Source organism: Manis javanica, chromosome 16 (genome assembly GCF_040802235.1).
Source record: "Manis javanica isolate MJ-LG chromosome 16, MJ_LKY, whole genome shotgun sequence".
NCBI classification, from domain to species: Eukaryota; Metazoa; Chordata; class Mammalia; order Pholidota; family Manidae; genus Manis; species Manis javanica.
Window position 1 is genome coordinate 66381194 of NC_133171.1, and position 21238 is coordinate 66402431.

At 38.7% G+C, this 21238-nt stretch overlaps 2 protein-coding genes and 1 long non-coding RNA gene across 6 annotated transcripts in view; all 3 read right to left on the reverse strand.

The window, feature by feature from the left end:
* Positions 1 to 1183: 1183 nt before the first annotated feature.
* LOC108400187 (histone H2B type 1-M) lies at positions 1184 to 9271 on the reverse strand. 4 transcript variants are annotated; one of them, XR_005056058.2, is made up of 3 exons: positions 8170 to 8759; positions 4387 to 4452; positions 1184 to 1636 (listed from the first exon to the last, which is right to left on the reverse strand). XR_005056058.2 is itself a non-coding variant. In XM_036998494.2 (2 exons), the coding sequence occupies exon 1, from the start codon at positions 8557 to 8559 to the stop codon at positions 8179 to 8181; it is 381 nt and encodes a 126-aa protein (XP_036854389.1). In that variant the 5' UTR covers positions 8560 to 8759; the 3' UTR covers positions 1186 to 1636; positions 8170 to 8178. The 4 variants fall into 4 exon arrangements, 2 of the variants coding, with proteins under 2 accessions (XP_036854389.1, XP_073081117.1); XR_005056057.2 differs by having other exon boundaries at positions 4387 to 4461; XM_036998494.2 differs by lacking the exon at positions 4387 to 4452 and having other exon boundaries at positions 1186 to 1636.
* A 152-nt stretch (positions 9272 to 9423) lies between these two features.
* H1-4 (H1.4 linker histone, cluster member) lies at positions 9424 to 10220 on the reverse strand. The gene has a single exon (XM_017665417.3). It carries the CDS (start codon positions 10143 to 10145, stop codon positions 9486 to 9488), a length of 660 nt encoding a protein of 219 aa, XP_017520906.1. The 5' UTR covers positions 10146 to 10220; the 3' UTR covers positions 9424 to 9485.
* A 6032-nt stretch (positions 10221 to 16252) lies between these two features.
* Positions 16253 to 21238, reverse strand: part of LOC140846873 (uncharacterized) — a 34247-nt gene continuing 29261 nt past the window's right edge. Inside the window, exons 2-3 of the long non-coding RNA XR_012126369.1 lie at positions 19872 to 20006; positions 16253 to 18996 (exon numbers count right to left, since the gene is read on the reverse strand). This is a non-coding gene — a long non-coding RNA (uncharacterized lncRNA). The remainder of the gene's footprint in view (positions 18997 to 19871; positions 20007 to 21238) is intronic.

A 21238-nucleotide genomic window follows, 5' to 3' on the forward strand; every position in this document is an offset into this window, starting at 1 on the left:
GCTGAATGGCCCCCAAAGGTTATGGTAATGTACCCCAAACATCCAAGAGGTAAGAGCATCTTGCAGGGAAGTTTTGTTTTATCTTTATGGCCAGTGCGTGTACCTTCCATAGCCCTATATATGGACCCATCTGTAACTCCCACAGGGAGCAGGGTGAAAGTGTGGTATACTAGACCAGGACAAGATCCCATTCTTCCCACTGTTTTATCACAAGGACACCCTCTTGAATGTATCTTACCTGATAGACAAGATTTACCTATGCTGGTGTCATGAAAACATGTATCTTAACATCCTTAAGTTTATTTTCTCCTTCAATCCTTGTGGCCTGAATGCAGCCTCTGGCTGTAACTGCTGCATGATGATTGCTCTGAACCCTCAACTACTGCCTGGCCTAAGGAATGGAGGAGGTATGGACTTAATCTGCATAAAACTTTGAGCCTAGCTGAATTCTCTGGCTTTAGGATTATCATTATTCTATTGTTACTATTGTTATGTCATTATTCTAGTCACAATGCTCCAGTTTTCTAGCCCAGGGACCATTGTGGAAGAAGCGGAACGAGTAGATTGTAAAGTGAGATTTCTGGAGGGGTAGCCTGTGTAAAATTGTAACATTTCCAGATTACCCTGATTTTATCGCATTTGTGTATCTTCGGGGTGGGGTTGGAGACAAGTTCTTGTCCTTGTCAATGGGTAATTATCTGGGCAACGGAGGGCGTGTGTGAACCTGAGAGTTTAAAGGGATGGGCTTGCTTGCTTGCTTGCTTGCTTGCTTGCTTGTGTTGCTTTCCTTCTGTATCAGGGGAGAGAGAAGGCGCTGGACTGCATTTTGTAAGCAATAAACGGGTTTTCAGATGAACTAAAAAACTATCTCAAATCACTGAAGAAGAGAGCAAGCAGGACCCAATAAGGTTTTAGAAGTAAAATGATAGGGATGGCTTCCCCAAGTACTTTCAGATTGGAACCCTTGTTGATAATCCCGCTGATTTCCACCATTCACAAATTCCCAAGAAACAAAGGAGAACTCTTATTGTAGAAGAACTGCTGGCTGCTTCTGAGTTCAGAAGATAAAACAGAAGGATGTATTCAGAGATCATGGCTGAAAAAGCAGCAAATACAGTAGGAAAGAAGTTTTGAAAGAAGAAGAAATTTAGAAATTAAGATTCAGCAGGCAAACCATAGTATTTTACATCTCCCCTTTATTTATTTAGTCAAGATGTTTGAAAACTAACACCATCGCGTACATTAACATTGGCTGGCCCTATCTATGTAGAGGATTTCTATTTGGAAGTTCAATTGAAAGGGAATCAATTACAGGCTCTTTCCCTTGAAATGAAGATAGGTATATCTACAAAGACTCATGTATCCTTGAACCCTTTGAAGGGGAATGGAAGTAAAGAACCTCAACCATTTTAAGATAACATTTTTTGTAGAGTTTTCAATGCTTGGTTGTTTTAAAGAAAAATGAGCAAAAGACATTTAGAAAGTATAAAGCTTTTAAAATAATATCAACCGTAGATAGAGAGTCCTGTAATTATTGTATAGGGGGAGGATGATAGACAGGAAATGTCCTTTTGTCAGCTGCAAATTCAGGTCCAAGATGCTGGTGAGGTTGGGATACAAGAGATCTGCTTGTTGCCTGTATAAAAGACATAATTGAAACCAAAGCAATGATGAAAGTTCTTGGAGCAAATGTATGTTAGCATATGACCAAAGAAGTAAATGATTAAACTATTAAAAGGACTTAAAAGATAATAAGGACTACCTAGTAAATTTGGGTTTAGAGGTAGAAGTAACAGTAGAACTGTTTTCCTCCCTTAGCAGCTGAAACAGGAGGACTGATTTTATCCAGATTCATTGTTGTATTCCAAGTGAAACAGGATTAACTCAATATAATTCCAACTTGGCCAGGAGATATAATGGCCCAGCTTGTCTCATCTCCAATGGCAGAAGTATGCATCCTGGCTAAGCTAACTGTGTCATCCAAGGAGTGCTGGTCATTTCTACTAGTGCTTAATAGGACATTCTTGGCTCTGGGTGGGTTTCTTCGTTTAGGTTATTATGTGGGACCTCTGTTCACCAAGCATACTGCTTGGGATTTCAGTAAATACAAAGTCTCATATTTTACATTTATTGCTTGGGATCATAAGCAGCCTAATAACACTGTCAAATGAAAAATTCATAGGTAGAATTAAGGAAGCATCTGGATCTGTTCTCTTTTATAGAAAAAACCTGTATTCTAATAGTTTGTTTTGCCTTATGCTAAAACAAGGACCTGCTATGAAAGGACTAAATACCAAAACAAGAAGATACAACAGTCAGTTTACCCTTTACACATTCTTCCGGAGGAGACATTATTAGCGAAACAACTGTTAAGCTACTATGCTGTGAGAACATTACAGTTGTCAGTCATTCTGTGTGGTGGGATAGCTCTCTGCACAATTGAGAACTAACTAGTTTTTCTCAGGTTTAGGCTGTGGAGTGGGTCAACTTCTTACCTCTTGTATGATCGTCATGCTTGTTTCTGACTTGTGAATGAATGCTAGAATAGGTTGAATTATTTGATACTTTAAAACTACAGTTATGGCAAATATTATGGTGCACATTGCTGGGAAAAAGAGATTAGTGACCTCTAGTAATTCCCATACAAAAGCAGCATTAGAAGGCAGTGTTGGGGAAAGAACGGATCTTAAGTGCTGAGTCCTACTCTGTTGCTAGGCCACATTAGAGATCCTCACAATTATGTGTTTTACTTACTTTTAAATTTAACATGCTCTTTTTTGTCTCCATTGATTTCATTTTTAAGTTTATTATATGTAATTCTGTAAGCCACTTAATAGCTTGGAACAAACAGTTTTTAACAAATGTAAAATACCTTATTCAGTGAAATAAACTGAAATTATTCAACAACAACAATAAAAACTTCATGACTAAATGCTGTTTAAGTTCTTTTATCTCCCTCTGCTAATTCTTAATCTGTTATTTTATAATTTAAAACAGTAGGGTTTCTTTTTGGTTTTTTTTTTAGTATTTTTCAATCATCAATCTTAAATTCTGTATTTTAAAGGAATTATTAAATTAGCTTTAACTTCTTGTTCAAATTTAAATTTCATTACTTTGGGTTTTTTTCATATTGTTATTTTCATACACCAGTATTTTCTGGGATTTTAATTCATGGTATTTATTTTCTCTTTTAGTTTGTTTTCTTCAAAAAGGCCAAACATATTAATATGTTGGACATTCCAAAAATAATCATGCAATAGAGATTTGCCTTACAGATTACAGTTTAGGATTTCTTAGATGAATTAATTCAATTCATTCAATATATTTTTTTAAAGAATCTGCTGTGCTTGCTTTATTTAACTGCGGAGACCACTATTTTGTCCTTCACAATTTCAGGAAAAAGCCCATTAGGACATCATGTGGGAGTTTTGTTGGCTTTTGTCTCTGTGGACAGTGGGCAACTGTACTCTAAGTTGCTGAAATTCTTAAAGATCTACCAGTTAGGTTTTAGGCACTTTAGGCCCAGGTAATTTTACAGCTGATTTTTATTTAATCTTTAAAGCTCAAATACTTTCTGCATTCAAGTTTTTAAAGCATAAAGATGATGTGGTGGTTTTAAAAAATGTCCACAAGTTTTTAATATCCTTACCTAAAAAGGTGGAGACTAATTCCCCTTCTGAATATATGCCAGATTTAAGTGACTAGCTTCTGATGAATAGAAGGTGACAGAACTGACAGCATGTGATATTCAAAACTAGGTCACAATAGGCATTGTGGCTTGCTTATTCATCCCACTCTATGATTTCTCTTTCTGGGGCATAATAGCGATCATGCTTTTAAGAGGCATTTAGCCCTCCAGAGAAGGTTAAGTGACAAGGAGATCGTCTTGCCACAGCCAACAGGAACTTGTCTGGAACTCAAGTGAGCCGTCTTGGAAGATTCTCTTCCTCCAACTACAGACAAGCATTCAGATGACTGTAGGTTATTCTTACATCATAACCAAGCCTCATGAGAGACCCTGAGCCATAACAACCCAGCTAATTCACTTTTGGATTTATGATACACAGACACTAAATGAGATAATAAATGTTCATTATCGCAAAACTACTGCTCAGTTTTGGGTAAGTTGTTGTATAGTAATAAGTCACTAGTAAAGGAAGACCCCACAATTAAGTTTTTAAAGCTATTCTAACCTTAATGACAAGACCTGATAAAGGTAAACCCAAAAATAGCATAGAATGATTTTATGTATGAATAGAGATGGGGGAAAAATCCATTATTATATTAAAGTTTATTTAGCCATTATTTAAGATAAGAATAGAACATGGCCAAATAAGATTTGGTCCAGGAATGCAAGTATGGATCAACATTAGGAAATCTACTTACATGTCACTGCAACAGGTTAAAGGAGAAAAAGTACATGATTTCATCAGATGCCAAAATGTGTGATTCCTAATAAAACTTAAGAAAAGTATTATAAGGAAAGTACATCACCACAATAAAGATTACATACATACAAGGCAAGCAAGCATTATTATAAGTCATGAATTACTAAAGCCATTCCAATGAAAAGGAAGAAAAAGATGGTGATGCCAGCATGTCTAATATGGCAGAGTTTGTGGTTTTAGCTAACATGATAAAAGCAATTAACAGAAATAGTTATTGGAAGGGATATCACACATTTTTGTTTGCTAATGATAGCATTATACGCAATGAAAATCAAGACATTCCATTAAATATTAGGATTAATAGAATTTGGAAGAGTGTTTATCAATAATACCTTAATAAAAAATAAAAAAAAAAGACTGGGACCAACAAATGCTGACGAGGATGTGGAGAAAGGGGAACACTCTTACACTGCTGGTGGGAATGTAAACTAGTTCAACCATAGTGGAAAGCAATATGGAGGTTCTTCAAAAAACTCAAAATAGAGATACCATTTGACCTGGAAATTCCATTTCTTGGAATTTACCCAAAGAAAGCAAGATCTCAGATTCAAAAGACATATGCACCCCTATGCCAAGATATGGAATCCCCCTAAGTGTCCATCAGTAGATGAATGGATAAAGAAGATGTGATACATATACACAATGGAATTATTATGATACATATACAAATTCTGTTATTTAGCCATAAGAAAAACAAATCTTAGCATTCGCAACAGCATGGTTGGAGCTAGAGGGTATTATGCTCAGTGAAGTAAGTCAGGCAGAGAAACACAAATACCAATGATTTCCCTCATTTGTGGAGTATAACAACAAAGCAAAACTGAAGGAACAAAATAGCAGCAGCAGATTCACAGACTCCAAGAAGGGACTAGTGGTTACCAAAGAGGAGGGGTGGGGAAGGGACAGTGGGGAGGAAGGGAGAAGGGAATTGAGGGATATTACGATTGGTATGCATGGTGTTGGGGGGATCATGGGAAAGACAGTGTAGCCCAGAGAAGACAAGTAGTGACTCTGGCATCTTACTACACTGATGGACAATGACTGCAATGGGGTGTGGGGAGGACTCGATATATGGGTGATTGTAGTAACCACACTTTTTTTCTTGTGAAACCTTCATAAGAGTGTATATCAATGATATCTTAATACAAAATAAATAAATAAATAAATAGAATTCGGTAATTAGCTAGATAAAAAGTACACGTAACCAGTTACTCAATTATACTCCCCCTTACAGAATTTCAAACTGCTTCAGTCTGATGTCATCTGTCAAAAAGATTAGAAGTCACAACCTTATGAAAATCAGCATTACATTTGTTATAAGAATTTATAAGGCTTAGTTCAGTGTCACACAGTGACCACCTTTTTGTTGTATCATCTTTCACTCCATTTATTTTTAATTATTTGAATAATCCATTAATTCTAATAAATTCTCAGCCATGATCTTTTAAATCTCACATCTGTGTCATTCTTTCTGGTTGTTCTGGGCATTATGATTGGATGCATGTCAATTTTACTAATTCCGTATCTCTTAAACTCATGTTTACCTTTCTCTCTGTTATTTTGGATAATTCCTTAGGATCTAGTTATACAGCTCATGAAAATTTTTCACTTGGGTCCCATTGCCTATTAAACCTATCCAATAAGCTTTCAACTTTAATTCTGTTATAATTAATTGTATACACATGAATATATATATTTCTAGAATTTCTAGTCGGTTCTTTTTTCAAATCTGCGTGGACATTCTTTGTATTCTTTTAGTCCATCAACATATTTCAAATACATATACTTTCTAAGATACTAACTTGAGTCACTTGAAGTCTATATTTGTTGATTTCCTCTTTTTACTCTTTGTTTCCATTGTTGCTTTTGTTCTTGGTCATGATGTTTTGTTTCATGGTGTGTTTAATTAATTTTGTTTGTGAAGCTGTTCATTGATATTCTTTGATATTTTTTCTGTGGGTATTTGTTGAGGTTTAAAATGAAGTTTATGTCTCCAGAAAGGATTTGGTTGCTTTTACCAGGTGCTCAGGGGTGCAAAACCAGCTTGGGATATTCCATAAGTTAAATTCTCAACCTGGGTGTTTTGAATCCCTGTGGTATTAAAGCCAGAACAAAGTCAGTGTAAAGTCTGGCTTGTAGTTCAAATTCTCGGTGGTGGCATCTACCCTGTTCAGCACCAAGGTTTAGGGCAGACTCTTGCAGTCATCTATGGTGAGTGTGGATGTGTGTGGACATGTGTTTACTTCTAGTTTATCCTTCCACCCTGAGAAGGTAACTATTGGTCTGGAATCTCAGCTTCATCAGGCAATATTGATCAGGCTCCCAACCAACCATGAGGAGGCTTCTTCACACAATGCTCCTGAAAACGAAATTCAGGTTTGGGTGAGAGGCAGTTGTGGTGCTTGAGGTTTCACATGGGCCAAGCCCCCGAGCCTGGGGGTTTCTTGCTTTCTTAGAGGCTTTTCCTTGCTTTTAAAGAATTTAGAAGACATGATCCTGTGTTTTAAATGTTCATCCAAGTACTCAGTTGGACACATCATGGAAAATCTATCCCCATGACTCATGAATGTGTATTTGTTTGCGGGGCGAGGGAGGTGGCGGTTGTGAGGACAATAGACTTTCAAATCCATTCCTCCCTCAGCCAACAACACCCTCCACCTAAATTCTCAGTCTCATCCAGCAGTTTATTCCCAGCCCAGCCTCATTTACCATGCAATTTTCTTGGTGAACTCTGAACCATGGACCCCTTTCCTCCTGGCCCTCCCTCCCAGCATCCCAGCTTCCATTCCGAGATTATTTTCCCTACAGCAATGTTTCCCTGGTAGTGAAAATCCCTCATGCCATCTCACTTTGCGCCGCAGAAATCACATCCTGCCGGAAGCAGAGTTCCTTCTCTTTCTAACTCCTCCCCGTCCTCGACACTCGGGGATCTCAGGGAAAGGGGAAACGGTACTGAGAAGGGAGCCTCTGTCCTGGGGTGACTTTTGCCTATCCACAACCAGACACCTGAATGGACTGAACGAATATTGGGCTTCTTTCTCCCTTATGGCCCGGAGGACTTTAAAGCTGAAGTAAATGCTGCCAGAAGCCTACAAATTACTAGAACGACGGTATAATAAAAGATAGGATTTGAAGGTGTCTCAAAAAGGGTTCCCTTTCCTCTTTCTCGGTGCCTTTTGGATACAGCCGACTCTCCCTCTCCCTTACCCCCTCGCTGCTCTGAGCCTCAAACATAAATTGTTCCAATTGCAAAGCAAGCAAAAACCAGAAAAGCCTTTGTAATATTTCCGTGAAAACTCAGTCTAGCTGGTTTTCAGTATTGCATGTCTATGTGGTAAAAGTTAAAAGCAAAGTTCTGAGTTGTCATAGCATGCACTTCTGTGCTCCGGGTGAATGGTTATCTCCAAGACCCAGATCGATATTGGAATCAATTTGGAGAATTATACATGGAAAGGAGTGGTACACTTGAAACGGCATTTTCACCTTAAAATTAATATGCAGTTATGTGGACCTAAATGACTAATGGTTCTAGACTGTGTTTGTCCATAGGACGCAATGGCAGATACTGCTGCCTCAGTACTTAGCATTTTTACCTACGAGACTGTAATATGTTACAAGAATGGTACTCGACATCGTTTGCAATGAAAGAATTACAACTCGTTTAATGAAAGCATGCGTGGCTCTTAAAAGAGCCTTTGGGGTTAGGTATAAGGAAGCTTACTTGGCAAGTTTACTTGGAACTGGTGTACTTGGTGACGGCCTTGGTGCCCTCGGACACGGCGTGCTTGGCCAGCTCCCCGGGCAGCAGCAGGCGCACGGCCGTCTGGATCTCCCTGGAGGTGATGGTCGAGCGCTTGTTGTAATGCGCCAGGCGCGACGCCTCGCCCGCGATGCGCTCGAAAATGTCGTTGACGAAGGAGTTCATGATGCCCATGGCCTTGGACGAGATGCCGGTGTCGGGATGGACCTGCTTGAGCACCTTGTACACGTACACCGAGTAGCTCTCCTTGCGGCTGCGCTTGCGTTTTTTGCCGTCCTTCTTCTGCGCTTTGGTTACCGCCTTCTTAGAGCCCTTCTTTGGGGCCGGAGCAGATTTCGTGGGTTCTGGCATTTCAGCGTCAAGTTACGCTACCATTAATACCTTAAAAAATAATCACCGTGGGTAAAGACACATTTATTTATAGATGCGGTATTCAAATGAGGTCAGTAAAATGTCACTTACGATTGGGTTAATTTCAGTGTGTCGTCACAAATGCGAAAAATAGCCCTTGTACGTCTACCCTTTCATTGGCTATTTAGTTACTTTGCTTCAATCCAATCGGAAAGCTGAGACTAGGCTACCCAAAGCTACTATAAATTAATTCTTTTCAAGCAACCTGACTGGATGTTTCGGAGAGCAGATAAAACGGGAACGTTAGTTTTAGGTTAGTGGGTGGAGACAACAGTGGACACCTGGTACCAGGTAGCAGGCCCTACTGTTTGTCTTCAAATGCTGGGGCGGCGGGCAAGTAGCAGTTTATGAGAAGCGTATCCCATTTAACCAATCGAAAAAACAGCTCATCAGTATGTTGGGGTGCCTAACCGTCCGTAACTCAAGTTCACTAATTTGTCTTGGCAACTTTATTGCTTACAAATATTCCTGGGGATTTCTCCATAACCTGCCAATTCTTTTGAACTATAAACCTTACCAAAATTGAAGTGGGTTTGGGGGTAAATGCACTGTCTCTTGCTCCAAACGAGGTGCTTGCTCTCAAATGTGCTCCCTTCTTGAGTCATGTACGGTAGAGGTGTAGGCCAGTTTCCTAACCACCGCATTCCTTAAGTATGCGAGCTTGGCCCCAGCCAGTTTCTCGGATAGAGATCTCTAAACCCCCATTTTACCCATTTTTCCTTCCCGAGGGGTCCACCCATTATTTGTAGCATTCTCCAGCCACGCCCCCTTAAAGTGCAACAGCTCTTTTTCTGAGATACGGGGGTGGCTCTGAAAAGAGCCTTTGGGTTGTGTTGAGCTTCTGAAACAGTTGGCCAAAGGACTTCCTATTTCTTTTTGGCTGACCCCTTCTTCGGCTTAGCTGCCTTGGGTTTAGCAGCTTTTGGCTTAGCCGCCTTGGGTTTCACCGCTTTGGCCTTTGCTGGACTCTTGGGCGCCTTCTTGGACTTGGCTGTTTTCGCTTTCTTCGGGCTTTTTGCCTTTTTGGTTCCTGCAGCCGCCGCAGGCTTCTTCGCCTTTTTTGGAGTCTTCTTGGCGCTTTTCTTGGGGGTGGTCGACCCCGTGGTCTTCTTTGCTTTCTTGGCCGCTCCCGAAGGCTTCTTGGACTTGGCTGCACCCACCTTCCTGGTCTTAGGCTTGGCCTCCCCAGAAGTTGCCTTCTTATTGAGCTTGAAAGAACCCGAGGCGCCAGTGCCCTTGGTCTGCACGAGGGTACCCTTGCTCACTAGGCTCTTGAGACCCAATTTGATGCGGCTGTTGTTCTTCTCCACGTCGTAGCCGGCGGCCGCCAGCGCCTTCTTCAGCGCGGCCAGCGATACGCCGCTGCGTTCCTTGGAGGCAGCAACTGCCTTGGTGATGAGCTCAGACACCGGAGGCCCAGACGCTTTGCGCTTCCCGGCACCTGCAGACTTGCGAGGTTTTTTCTTTACGGCGGTCTTCTCGGTAGGGGCTGGAGCAGCGGGCGCGGCAGGCGCAGTCTCGGACATAACGAAAGCGGGTAGAGAGAAACCAATTCGAACCGGAAGCACAGGCACTCGCCAGAACTCGGGCTGCGCCCCTGCGCCCGCGCGTTTATATAGGGCGGAGCTGCGTTGTGATTGGTGCGCTGTCCAGCCCGCCTCGCTGGCAGCCGCAGAATGTCCTCTCGGATCCCGAGTTGTGTTTGTTACACCTTAAAAAATACCAAAAATATTAAAGCCCTCTGCATCGAATTGCTCGATTTTTCTCCAAAAATGATCCACAAAGCCTCAGGCTTCAGGCAGACCTCAATTTATGAGAAAACCATAAAACCTTATGCCAAAAACCAGCAATATTTCCCGCCGTGCCCCTCAAATTTCAACTAAGAGAAACAAAACTTTCTATTTTCTCCTTAAATTACAAACTGATCTTTAACTCTGGATTTTTCTGACCTCTGAAATATAATTCTCCAAGTGGTTAGCTTCTTGTATGTCCAAAAACCGTGCCACTTGCCTTAAGATTTTTATTACAAATCTGCGCTTAAGTGAGGGAAGTAACACAGGCTCCTCGGAGAGTCCTGCCTATTGAGCCGAGGGCATTTGAGTTCATCAAACTCGTTTAGTTTATTCCCGAACAAATTTCTGCCCATTTGGGGTTAAGTTTTGGACCCCTGGGACATCAATCTATGTAGCTATGGTTTTATATCTATAGGCTGCATCTGGGTTTTTAAACAATTCCTTAGGATAGTTCTTTTCCTCTTTGCTCCCTAGGGTTGGGGGCGGGGCTGTTGCTTCTCTTCCACTGTACAACTGCTCCTGAGTTTACATACCTTGAACTCAGGTTATTTGAGGAGGAAGGGGGATCCCAAACATAGGGTACACCGATGGAAAACGATTAATTTGCAAATAAAACGCAGATGATGTCCATAAAGCCCTTGGAAGCGGAGGTGCCCACTGAAGAATTTGTTGTCTACTGAGTTCTTCGGGCATATGCTGCAGGACTGCATGGTAATATATTAGTTAAGATAGAAATTCACATGTTGATCGTAAGGGGAAATACATGAGAAATGTGGATTGTAACATCTATTCCCATTATTAAAGGAACCCAGGCCTTGTTATAACTGAATAGCTGATGAATTATTATTCCACATAGCAAACATGGCTTCAATCATGATGATTATGGCTCTATGCTTCCCGGAGCTCCATAACAAAGAAAACGAGTTACATGTAGCATTGAATGACACGTTCAAATTTCCATCTCAGAAGCAGAACTTTAAAGGTTTATCCAAGTTAAATCATTGCACTATGATGACATCCTTTGCAAGGTTTGTGAGACAGTGGGTTTGTTGAGGTAGTTGCCCAAACAACAGAGACTGCATGTTGGGAGGAAAAGCTCATTTGAAGGAATTATTCCAATAAAATGGTCTGCATGGAATTGTTTTTAAAAACTGCAAGCCATGTGCTCAAGAGACAAAATAGAGTTTTGGGGGGTGCTATAAGGTGATATTCTGTGAATGTGGCTGGTTGTAACATGGCATTGGACATCATATTATTTTTAGTTCCATTGTCTCAAATCTTCTCCACACCCAACAGATCCCACTACTGAAATCAGTGGGATCTTTGATACAGCTTTAATTAAATGTTTTCAGATAGTGCTGAATCTGGTATAAAAATGAATGTAAATTATCAATATTTAAGCTTTAATGTGTAAACATTTTTAATGTAATGAGTGTATGCTAGTGAAAAATAGATATGTTCTTTGGTATAAATTAAAATAAAAAAGGAAGGGGTAAGGCTCCAAAACACAATTAATGGGTATTAGGGAAACTGATTTGTGGGCACTTGATCCAAAACAATGGGTTATACTCATTTTCATTGACAAACAATAACTTACTGTATGGGGGTGAAATGTGCATAACATGTCGAAGTTTTCTCTCAAATGTCTTACTTTATTCTATGAATTTCTTACTAGTTCTAATTTGTGGGGACTTAAACTCTCCACCTTCTGTTATCTTTCAACTCAGCTACACTTGTCTCCTACAATACATGTTTTCCTATAAATCAGACTATTTTATGGACTTAATGGAGATATGGAGGATCTGTCACTATTAAATCAAACATTTATTTGACACTCTTCTATGATGACATAGGAGTAACACCAAAAGGCTCCACTTTCCTACTGATCTTCCAGCTACAGCTAGTCTGAACTACCTATGGTGTGTCTGTGTTTGCTTTAAATGTGTATTCCGAAGTCTTGCTCCAGATGATTCTAAACCAATAACTCCAGTGAGTCTCAGCATCTGCGTGTTTAACAAGTTCCCAAGGTTCCTTTTATACCCTGCCAAGTCTGGCAAATACTGCTGCTGTCTCGGAAAGTGACCAAGAAGTCAAAAATATTACCTGTCATGTGAAGTTACTGTGGATTTCTAGACTTGCCTGAGAGACCTTTGAAAAGAAGTCCATGACCACAGAAAATATAGAACCACATGTTGGGAGAAAGAGGGCAGCAGCAATCTAATACTGACTTCCTTGGATTCACACCTGACTGGGCACTAGATTGGCCCTGAGAAGGAGAAAAGAGAGTAATGGTAAGGGATCCTCTGCTTCATAATTTTCCATCCACAGAAGGAAGGCTGGACCTTGTTTGCCTGTGGACTACCAGAATTCCCTAGAACAGCTTCTCCACTTCTTATGCCATTTCACTATTCTTCATAATAAAAATACCCTTTCCATTAATTGGCTACTTGCTGTGTACTACCTGTGTTCTTACTTAGTCATTGCAGCAATTCCCTGCTTTAGATAGTATCCCCATTTTACACAGGAAGACATGGGCATGTAGAGGTTAACGAATTCTCCAGACTGCAAGTAAGAGGTACATCTTAAAGTTCGGCTCACATCTGCCTGATTTCAAAGGATGTGTTCTTAATGAACAGTTTTTCAGACTGCAGGTCTGAACAATCATTAAAGGTTGGAAAATCAATTCAGTGACCCAAGGCCAAAATGTTGTTTTTATTTTTTCAATGAACTAGAACTGAATATAAAGCACCAGAGCCCAATTCATGTAGTCTAGTTATCTATACAGTTCTTTGACTGTTTGCTGGGTGGTCCCTCTGTAAAACATATTTTTTTACTGTGAAGGCTCATATGGCAAAAGTGGAGACTTCCTTATGCAATTTCCCAAACTCTTATAATAATGAAATATTCTTAAGTGTATTAATATCTAATAAGCTAAAAAAGTAATCTCTTATTACTGACTTTTTTAGGCCTCTATGGAACCCCGAGTAATGGAAAATGAGGAGCACTTTGTGAACATTTCCAGTTTAGACATGGTAGCAACTGTGCTAAGAGGAGCACTGTGAAGGCAGACAGAAAGGGAGGCTTGTACTTGGTTCCTTTTACTCTATCGTTCTGAGTTCCAAACACTTGATCCTGGACTTTGCTAGTTTATTATGTTACAATGATTGCTTTATGGAAGACAGAGTTTGGAGAAGAGGTGTTTTTTGCTGGACAGATTAGCCCCTCCCCAGCTTCCTCATTCCCTGCATGGACATGGTGGCCTGTGAAGATCATCAGTAGGACTCTATCTGTTGGAACACACATCCCTTTGTGGACTCTTTTAATAAGTACTCTATCTTGGTGTTTGCTGTACAGCATTTCTGGAAACCTTTTTTTTTTTAAGCTGTACATTATCTGAGAAATTGTTATTCTTTTTTTTATCAACAATCAAAACTGTGCTATATACTCAAGGTTATTCATTGCAGCATTGTTTGCAACTGTAAAATATTGGAAAGAACTTTAATATCCATACATAAGTTGGGCATACCAACAAAACTGAGCAACAGGCAGCTGCAAAAATGAATGAGAAAGATCTCTATGAACTAATGAGTGAATACTTACATATAGTTAAGTGAAGAAGCCAAGTGCAAAAGATTGTCCATACTATGATACCCTCCTGAAGAGAAAGAAAAGGATATAAGAAAACACATTTTTCTGCTCATTTGTGCAAAAGATATATAGGAAAGATAAACCAAAATCAAATGAGGTTGGTTATCTATGGGGGATGGGTTAGTAAGGAGGTTTCCAAGAAGGGAGGAATAGAGATAGAGTACACTGCTGAAGGGGGGAATGATAGTTTTCTGAGTATGTTTATTTAACTCTGACTCTTACAACTATAGGAATGTTTCATATAACAGCAAAATAAACAAACTATTGAAAGCAATAGGGATGGGGGAATCCAAAATGGAATACAACAAATTGTTTTTAAATTAATAGCATAACAACACTGAAGTCATTGAAGGAGATAAAAATTAACTTAAGTACTATGGAAAACAGTATCTTCATTGGATGTTGTAAGGCTAGAGACAAAAGTAATCTAATAAAAGTGTTTCAGGGATATGGCTTAACAATTCTGAAACTTCTTATGTATCTACTAGAAATGAAAAAGAAATAAATTTATTGTAGAAAGTGAGATCCAGTGTTCTCACTGATGGAAAAAGAAGTATTTGGCTAAAATGAATCTTGTAGTGCTGAATTAGAAACAGAAGAATTAATATAAATTCATATTTATAATATATCTGCAATTGCATAAAAACAGAAGCATAGATGTGTATGTGTGTGTATGTATTGACATACACATGCATTTCCTTGGCCTGTCATCTGAGAAGGCCTACAAGCAGTGACACCCTAGTAGCAGTTAGCACACCTGGCACAGTCTTTGTTTTTAAGAATTGTTCTATAATGAAAAGAATGAGTTTCCAAAGAAAAAAACTGAAGGAACAAAACACCAGCAGACTCACAGAACACGATAATGGAGTAACAATTACCAAAGGGAAAAGGACTGGGGAGGGTGGGTGGGAAGGGAGGGATAAGGGGATAAATGGGGCATTATGATTAACACACATAATGTGCAGGGGGACACGGGAAAGGCAGTATATACAGGGAAGACAAGTAATGATTCTATCGCATCTTGCTACTCTGATGGACAGTGACTGTAATGGGGTATGTAGTGGGGACTTGATAATGGGGGGAGTCTAGTAACCATAATGTTCAAGTAATTGTACATTAATGATATTAAAATAAAATTAAAGAAAAGAAAAAAGAACGAGGTTCCTTGGAGAAGTGATCAATTGCAATCCTAGAGCAGGATGGGCCTGGAATGTCTTATAATGCTAGAAAGTAAGGAAATCTGTTTAAAATAAAAAGTTGGAAACTTGTTGAAAAAAAACATGTAAACCAGTCTCAATAGCTACTGCCCAGAAAGGATACAAACAATTAACAAACTGTAACACTGTATTAAACTATATGGCCATTTAAGCAACAAAATAAAAATTAATAGCATCAGATTTTAACTCAGAATACAATATATACCCACAAGTATATATATTTTGTAAAAAGAAGGGACAATTTCTTGTTGCAGATAAAATCCACAAAGATGGATGCTAAAATCACTGGGTAAAAAGTTTAAGGAAAACAGGATCTGCATAGTCTCAAAGTATCTTCCCCAAGATACTTAGCAAGTACAAAAAGAAACATCCCAAGTTTACGATGGAGAAACCCAACAGACCCCATTAACAAAGTGAGCAAGGCAAACATCACAAGTACTAAGATATACCAATATTATGAACTCTGCACTGAGTAGAACATTCCATCATTTTTGTGATATTTCCTGGCAAAAATGCATAAACTCACTCCAGTGATAAGCAAACATCAGACAAATTCAAACTGAGGGGCAATGTTTAAAATAATTGATCAGTACTCTTCAAAAGTGTGAAGATCATGAAAGACAAGGACAGACTACGGAACTATTATGAACTAGAAGAGACTAAAGAAATACATAAGTAAATTCAGTGTGGGATCCTAAGTAGATCCTGGAACAGAAAAAGGACATTGATGGAAAAGTTTATAAAATTTGAGAGAGAAGTGTAAAGTTTAGTAAATAATATTTTATCAATATCCATTCCTGTTGATAATTATACAATGATTATGTAAGGTATTAACATTAGGAGAAGCTAGTTGAGGAATATAAGGGAACTTCTACTATTGTTGCAGATTTCCTGAAAATCTGAAATTAGTTCACTATAAAAAGTTTTCTAAAAAAAGTTTTCTTCATATGTTAAAATGTGACATAGATTCTCCATAGTGCTAGAAATGTAGATGATTTTTATTCTTGTGTCCAAACTTTTATGCTTTTTCAAAGTTCCTGTCATAAGCATGGATTACTTTATTAGTAGTAAACAACATGTTTCTCTTAAAAATATGATAAAACTTATTTTGTTTAAAATATGTGCTGAGTTTCCCAGGCATCCAGGTACTATCTGTCCCCTCCTTGTGCTCTTACCTGAATTTTCATTGAAATTATTTCCTAGTTTTTTTTGTTTATAGATTTATCACATATATGTATCCATGAACAATATGGTTAAGTTTGTCTCATTTTTGAAATGTATATATGCAAAAGCACAATGTATTTTTTCTCTTGTGTCTTGCTTTTTTTTCCCCTCAAAAAGCTCATGGTGCAGAGAGCTCTAGCTGGTTACTTGCACTGCTATTTAATTTTTCATTTATAAATGTGGCCCAGTGTATTTACTAATCTCATCTACCACTCATGGATATTCCCATGGTTGTAAGATGTGACAAATTTTATTTTACAAAGATGATTGCAACATTTTCTTCTGACTTGCATTTACTTCTCCAATGTGTATTGATGTTCCCCGATCAAGTCTTACTGTTATGCCCTTGAATCTGAGCAAACTTGTGACACCATGCACCAATAGAGTGTGGAGGATATGAGGCTGTATAACTTCCAAGGCCAGGTCTTAAAAAGCAATGCATCTCTGTCTTATTTGCTGGAACCCTCAGGCTTCAATCTCTGGACTATCTCATAAGAATTTTGGTGAATCTGAGGCCACCATGCTGTAAGAAGGGCAAGGTGCATTGAGAGACAATGTTTGTACACTCTGATTAGCTGGCCTCTTCTTTGAACTGTCCTAATTCAAGGACCAGAAATGTGAGAAGAGTCTCTAGCTGACTCCAGCTTCCAGTGGTCAAGTCTTCTCAGCTGAAGTCCCCATTAAGACATAGAAACAAGCCAAACACTCTGCTCTGTTTGAATTCCTGATCTGAAGAATCCATGGGCATAATGAAATGTCTGTGTTTTAAGCAATTAAGTTTTGGGGTGTTCTGTAACCTACACAATAATGATTTCAGTTTATTTTCATGTTTATTAGTTTTTTAAAAATCTTTTTGACCATAATCTACATTAGGAAACACATTTTACATCATACACTCACAGTCACATACTCGTTTGTGTACCTTAACTGAAACAAAAATTTGAGGAAGTAATATGTCTTTAAAATGCAGTTTGCTTTGCTCTCTTCCCTTCTCTTTCTCCTCTTCTCCTGCTCTCTTTTCTACTTAAATTTCAGGAAAGTTGATCACAACCAACTAAACTGTTTCATAAATAATAGATCTGAATCAGCAGACTGAAGGAAGACTATGTTATAGGCAGCAAAGAGGTGATCTTAAATTTTTTATTTTATTTTTATATCTTATATTTGCATATTCATTTATCATTTATTTTACATTATATCTGTGTGTGTGCTAGTGTATGTGTCTCTCTATATATGTACATACACATATTTTAAGCTCTAAACTCAGAATTAAATTGTTCTACATTGGCCTAAGACTAAATAAATAAATCAATACAACAAAACAAAAAATGCAAAAAATGTATATCTAATAAATGATATTTAAATCCATTAAGTCTACTGCATCTAAACTTAATTTGGATGTTGAAGCAAATGGAAACTCCAAGAACCCATTATTATTTCAAGATGAAAACTTGAGAGAGGTTGGTAACTTGCATTCCAGGTTACCAGGAAAGGAATCCTATGGAATCTGGAGGCAAGACGGGTCCTTGCAAAAGGTGCAGAAGGTTTGGACCTAGGGATAAGATGGACGACTGGATGTCTTTTCTTGGCCTTGAAGAGCTTAAGAATATAAGAATATAAGAATATAAGAGTCTGCATATATATTCTTAAGAGTCAAAACAAATTCCTGAATCCTGATAAGAGCACAGAAAATATTCTTTTCTACCTGGAAAGATTGCCTGTGAGAAACAATTTCAGATTATACCTTTCCATTAATTAATGTTGAACTTATAATCACTTTCCTAATCAATGCCTTCAGCATCTATTTATTCGAAGATGTTGCTGGTAACTTTAGAAGAGATGGTTTAGTGAACAAGAACAGATGACATGTGGCCTTCTGGTGTATCTTTGTTCTTCATTTTCTCTATCATACTTCCTATGATACTTGATATTATACAATACTGTGATACATAGATATTCTATGATACTATGATACTCAGTCATACTTCCTATGATTATTCCCTCAGTATCCCTTTACTTTTTCCTCTCCACTCTCCCTAAACTATATGCATTTGTTGGTTTAAAACTATAATGTCTATGCACTTACACAGGATAATTAATTCATACATGGTGGCAGTTTGGCATAATGGTTTAACTGATAGACACTTGTATAGTTATTTATTGTTGTATGACAAATTTCCCCATTTGCTGGCTAAAAATAATAATGGGCATTTATTATCTCACACTGTTTCCGTGGGTCAGGAATTTAGGGGTGACTTAATTGGGTGGCTTGTTGACTTGGGATGTTTGATGAGAGTGAAGTCAATATGTTGCTGAGGCTGCAGTCATCTGGAGACTGGACCAGGGCGGGGAGCTCCACTTCCCTGATGGCTCATATGGTTCACACGGCTGGCAAGTCAGTGCTGGCTATTGGCAGAAGGCCTCAGTTCCTCAGCCTGCATACCTCTTCATAGGGCTACTCAAGGGCTCACTACACCATAGCTGGCTTCCCCAGACTGAGTGATCCAAGAGAGAGCAAAACAGAAGTCACACATCGTTTAAAACCTAACTTTAGAAGTCACAATATTCTATTAGTTATATAGGTTAGTCTATCTATTTTGGGAGGAAACTATACATATATGTGCATACCAGCAGGTGCGAACTACCAGGCCCATTTCGGGGACTGGCTTTCACTGTCCTGGAGAGAGATGACTCAATTTCAACTCCCAATTCTATCTCTTACTAGGTTTGTGGCTAAGAAATTTACTAAACTCTATTTCTCAATTTTCTTATGTTCAAAATTTGGATGAGAAACGTGTGGTGGGTTGTAGTATTACTCCCAATTTTTGCTGCATTTTGTGGGAGGATTATATATCCCTGCCCATTGATATGGATTTATAATATACTTCCTGACTTGAGGAGGGCATGCCCCTACATCAGTCATAGCCATATGAATGCTTTGTTTGATGAAATATGAGTAGAAGTAACATGTGCCCACTTTCCAGGAGAATTATTAAGAGCAATAAGATCCTTTTATGTCATGTTCCCTCAGCCTGGTTTCCTCCATGAAGAAAATGTGGAACAGAGTTGCAGCTAATCCACAAAGAAATGCAATATAAATCTGAAATAATCCAAGATTTGGGGGTTGTTGGTTATATAATTTAGCAAAATCTAACTGATAATACTAGTATCTATTCAGGAGTGTTGGTAAGATCATATGACATAATTTTTCTGAAGTGTTTACAACACTGTTGTAAGTAACCATATGTGTTACCTATTACTATGATTATACAAACAATTCACATAAACTGAGTTTATAAACCATGCCATTGATTAATTTATGATGAGTGATACACTTGCAATTAAAAGTAAGTATCAGAGGTGTATTCACTTTCTGATGAGGAGACCAAGATACAGATTTGCAGGCACTTTCTAAGCATAGGTATCAGGGTAATTTTTCTCTTGCAATGGTCTGCCAGTCAATAAGCTCCTCCAGCCTGGAGACACTTGTGTCCTGTGCTCTCATCTGTGGAAAAGATACATTGAATAAGTCACCATTCTATGAATTCTTTTTCTAGGTGACCACCAACCTTCCTTTGCTCACAATTGCTCTAGATGAACTCTCCAGACTTATACTACCCATAATGTCCCAGTGTGATCTGTATCAGTTACAGCATAAATATAGTCAGTTACAACTAAGAATATTGCAACATATCTATACAGCTTACCATAGAATAGATACTATGTGCTAGTTACTGTTCTAAGCGCTTTACAAATATTTGTCACTTAATCCTTATAATAATCTAATGTACTATTATTATCACCATTATCCTGAAGACAAAACTGCATTCAAAAGTGTTAAGTAGCTTGCCCAGGGTCTTAAGCTAAGAGAAGTTACCTATACTGTCTCTTCTCCTGGTAACATTATTCCAGTGACTAACTTCATCATCTTTTATAAATTATTGTTATCCCCAGTACAGTGAAATGTTATTTTCATATTTGTAAATTTTATTCCTAAGCACTCTTCTTTGATTGGGGGTTGGGTAGAAAACAGTAGGTATAGTAGGAAACAGGAAACTATTTGTTGGACAATATACTTAGTTTATGAAGTCCCAGCATGATCCATGTTAGCTTTTCCCCTAGGCTCCTCCAGTGGCACTCTCCTTCCGTGATGCGCACGACCCAGAGTTTTGAATTTAGTTTGTTTTTGTCATCCCTAGTTCCCACTTTGGTTTCATATAAAGGGCTCCCACCCATTTCCCAGTCAGAATATGGTTCCTAAATTTTCCCTATGGAGAAATTCTGGAGCCCCCAATAATCAGGGATAAAAGAGATCACAGATGTCACAAAGCCTCCCACTTTAGAAAATGGGAAAACTGAGTCCAGAGTGATGAGGCTACACTGAAAAACCAACCACCCGCTGGCCAGCCAGCAGCATGAAAACCGGGGCAGGTACTGAGGACTAGAAAATGCTGCAAACACTGCTGTATACATGAGTTGCTCAGAAAAGACCAGGTTTCATCAGTTGTGGTGATACAATCTAGTTAAAAAAGAGAATCTGCTTTAGGGATATCATAATGAAGAAGTTAATCAAGGTAATTTGATAAACAGATAACAAAAGAGTTGAGACACCAAAAAAGGTGTGGGGGTAACCCAAGTAATAAGCAGCAGCAGGAAGTTGACCCTTTTCCAAGGGCTAGAGAGACAAAGGGAAGTGATACCATCATCTTGGAGTTGGGGCTGTACCCCACACTGAAC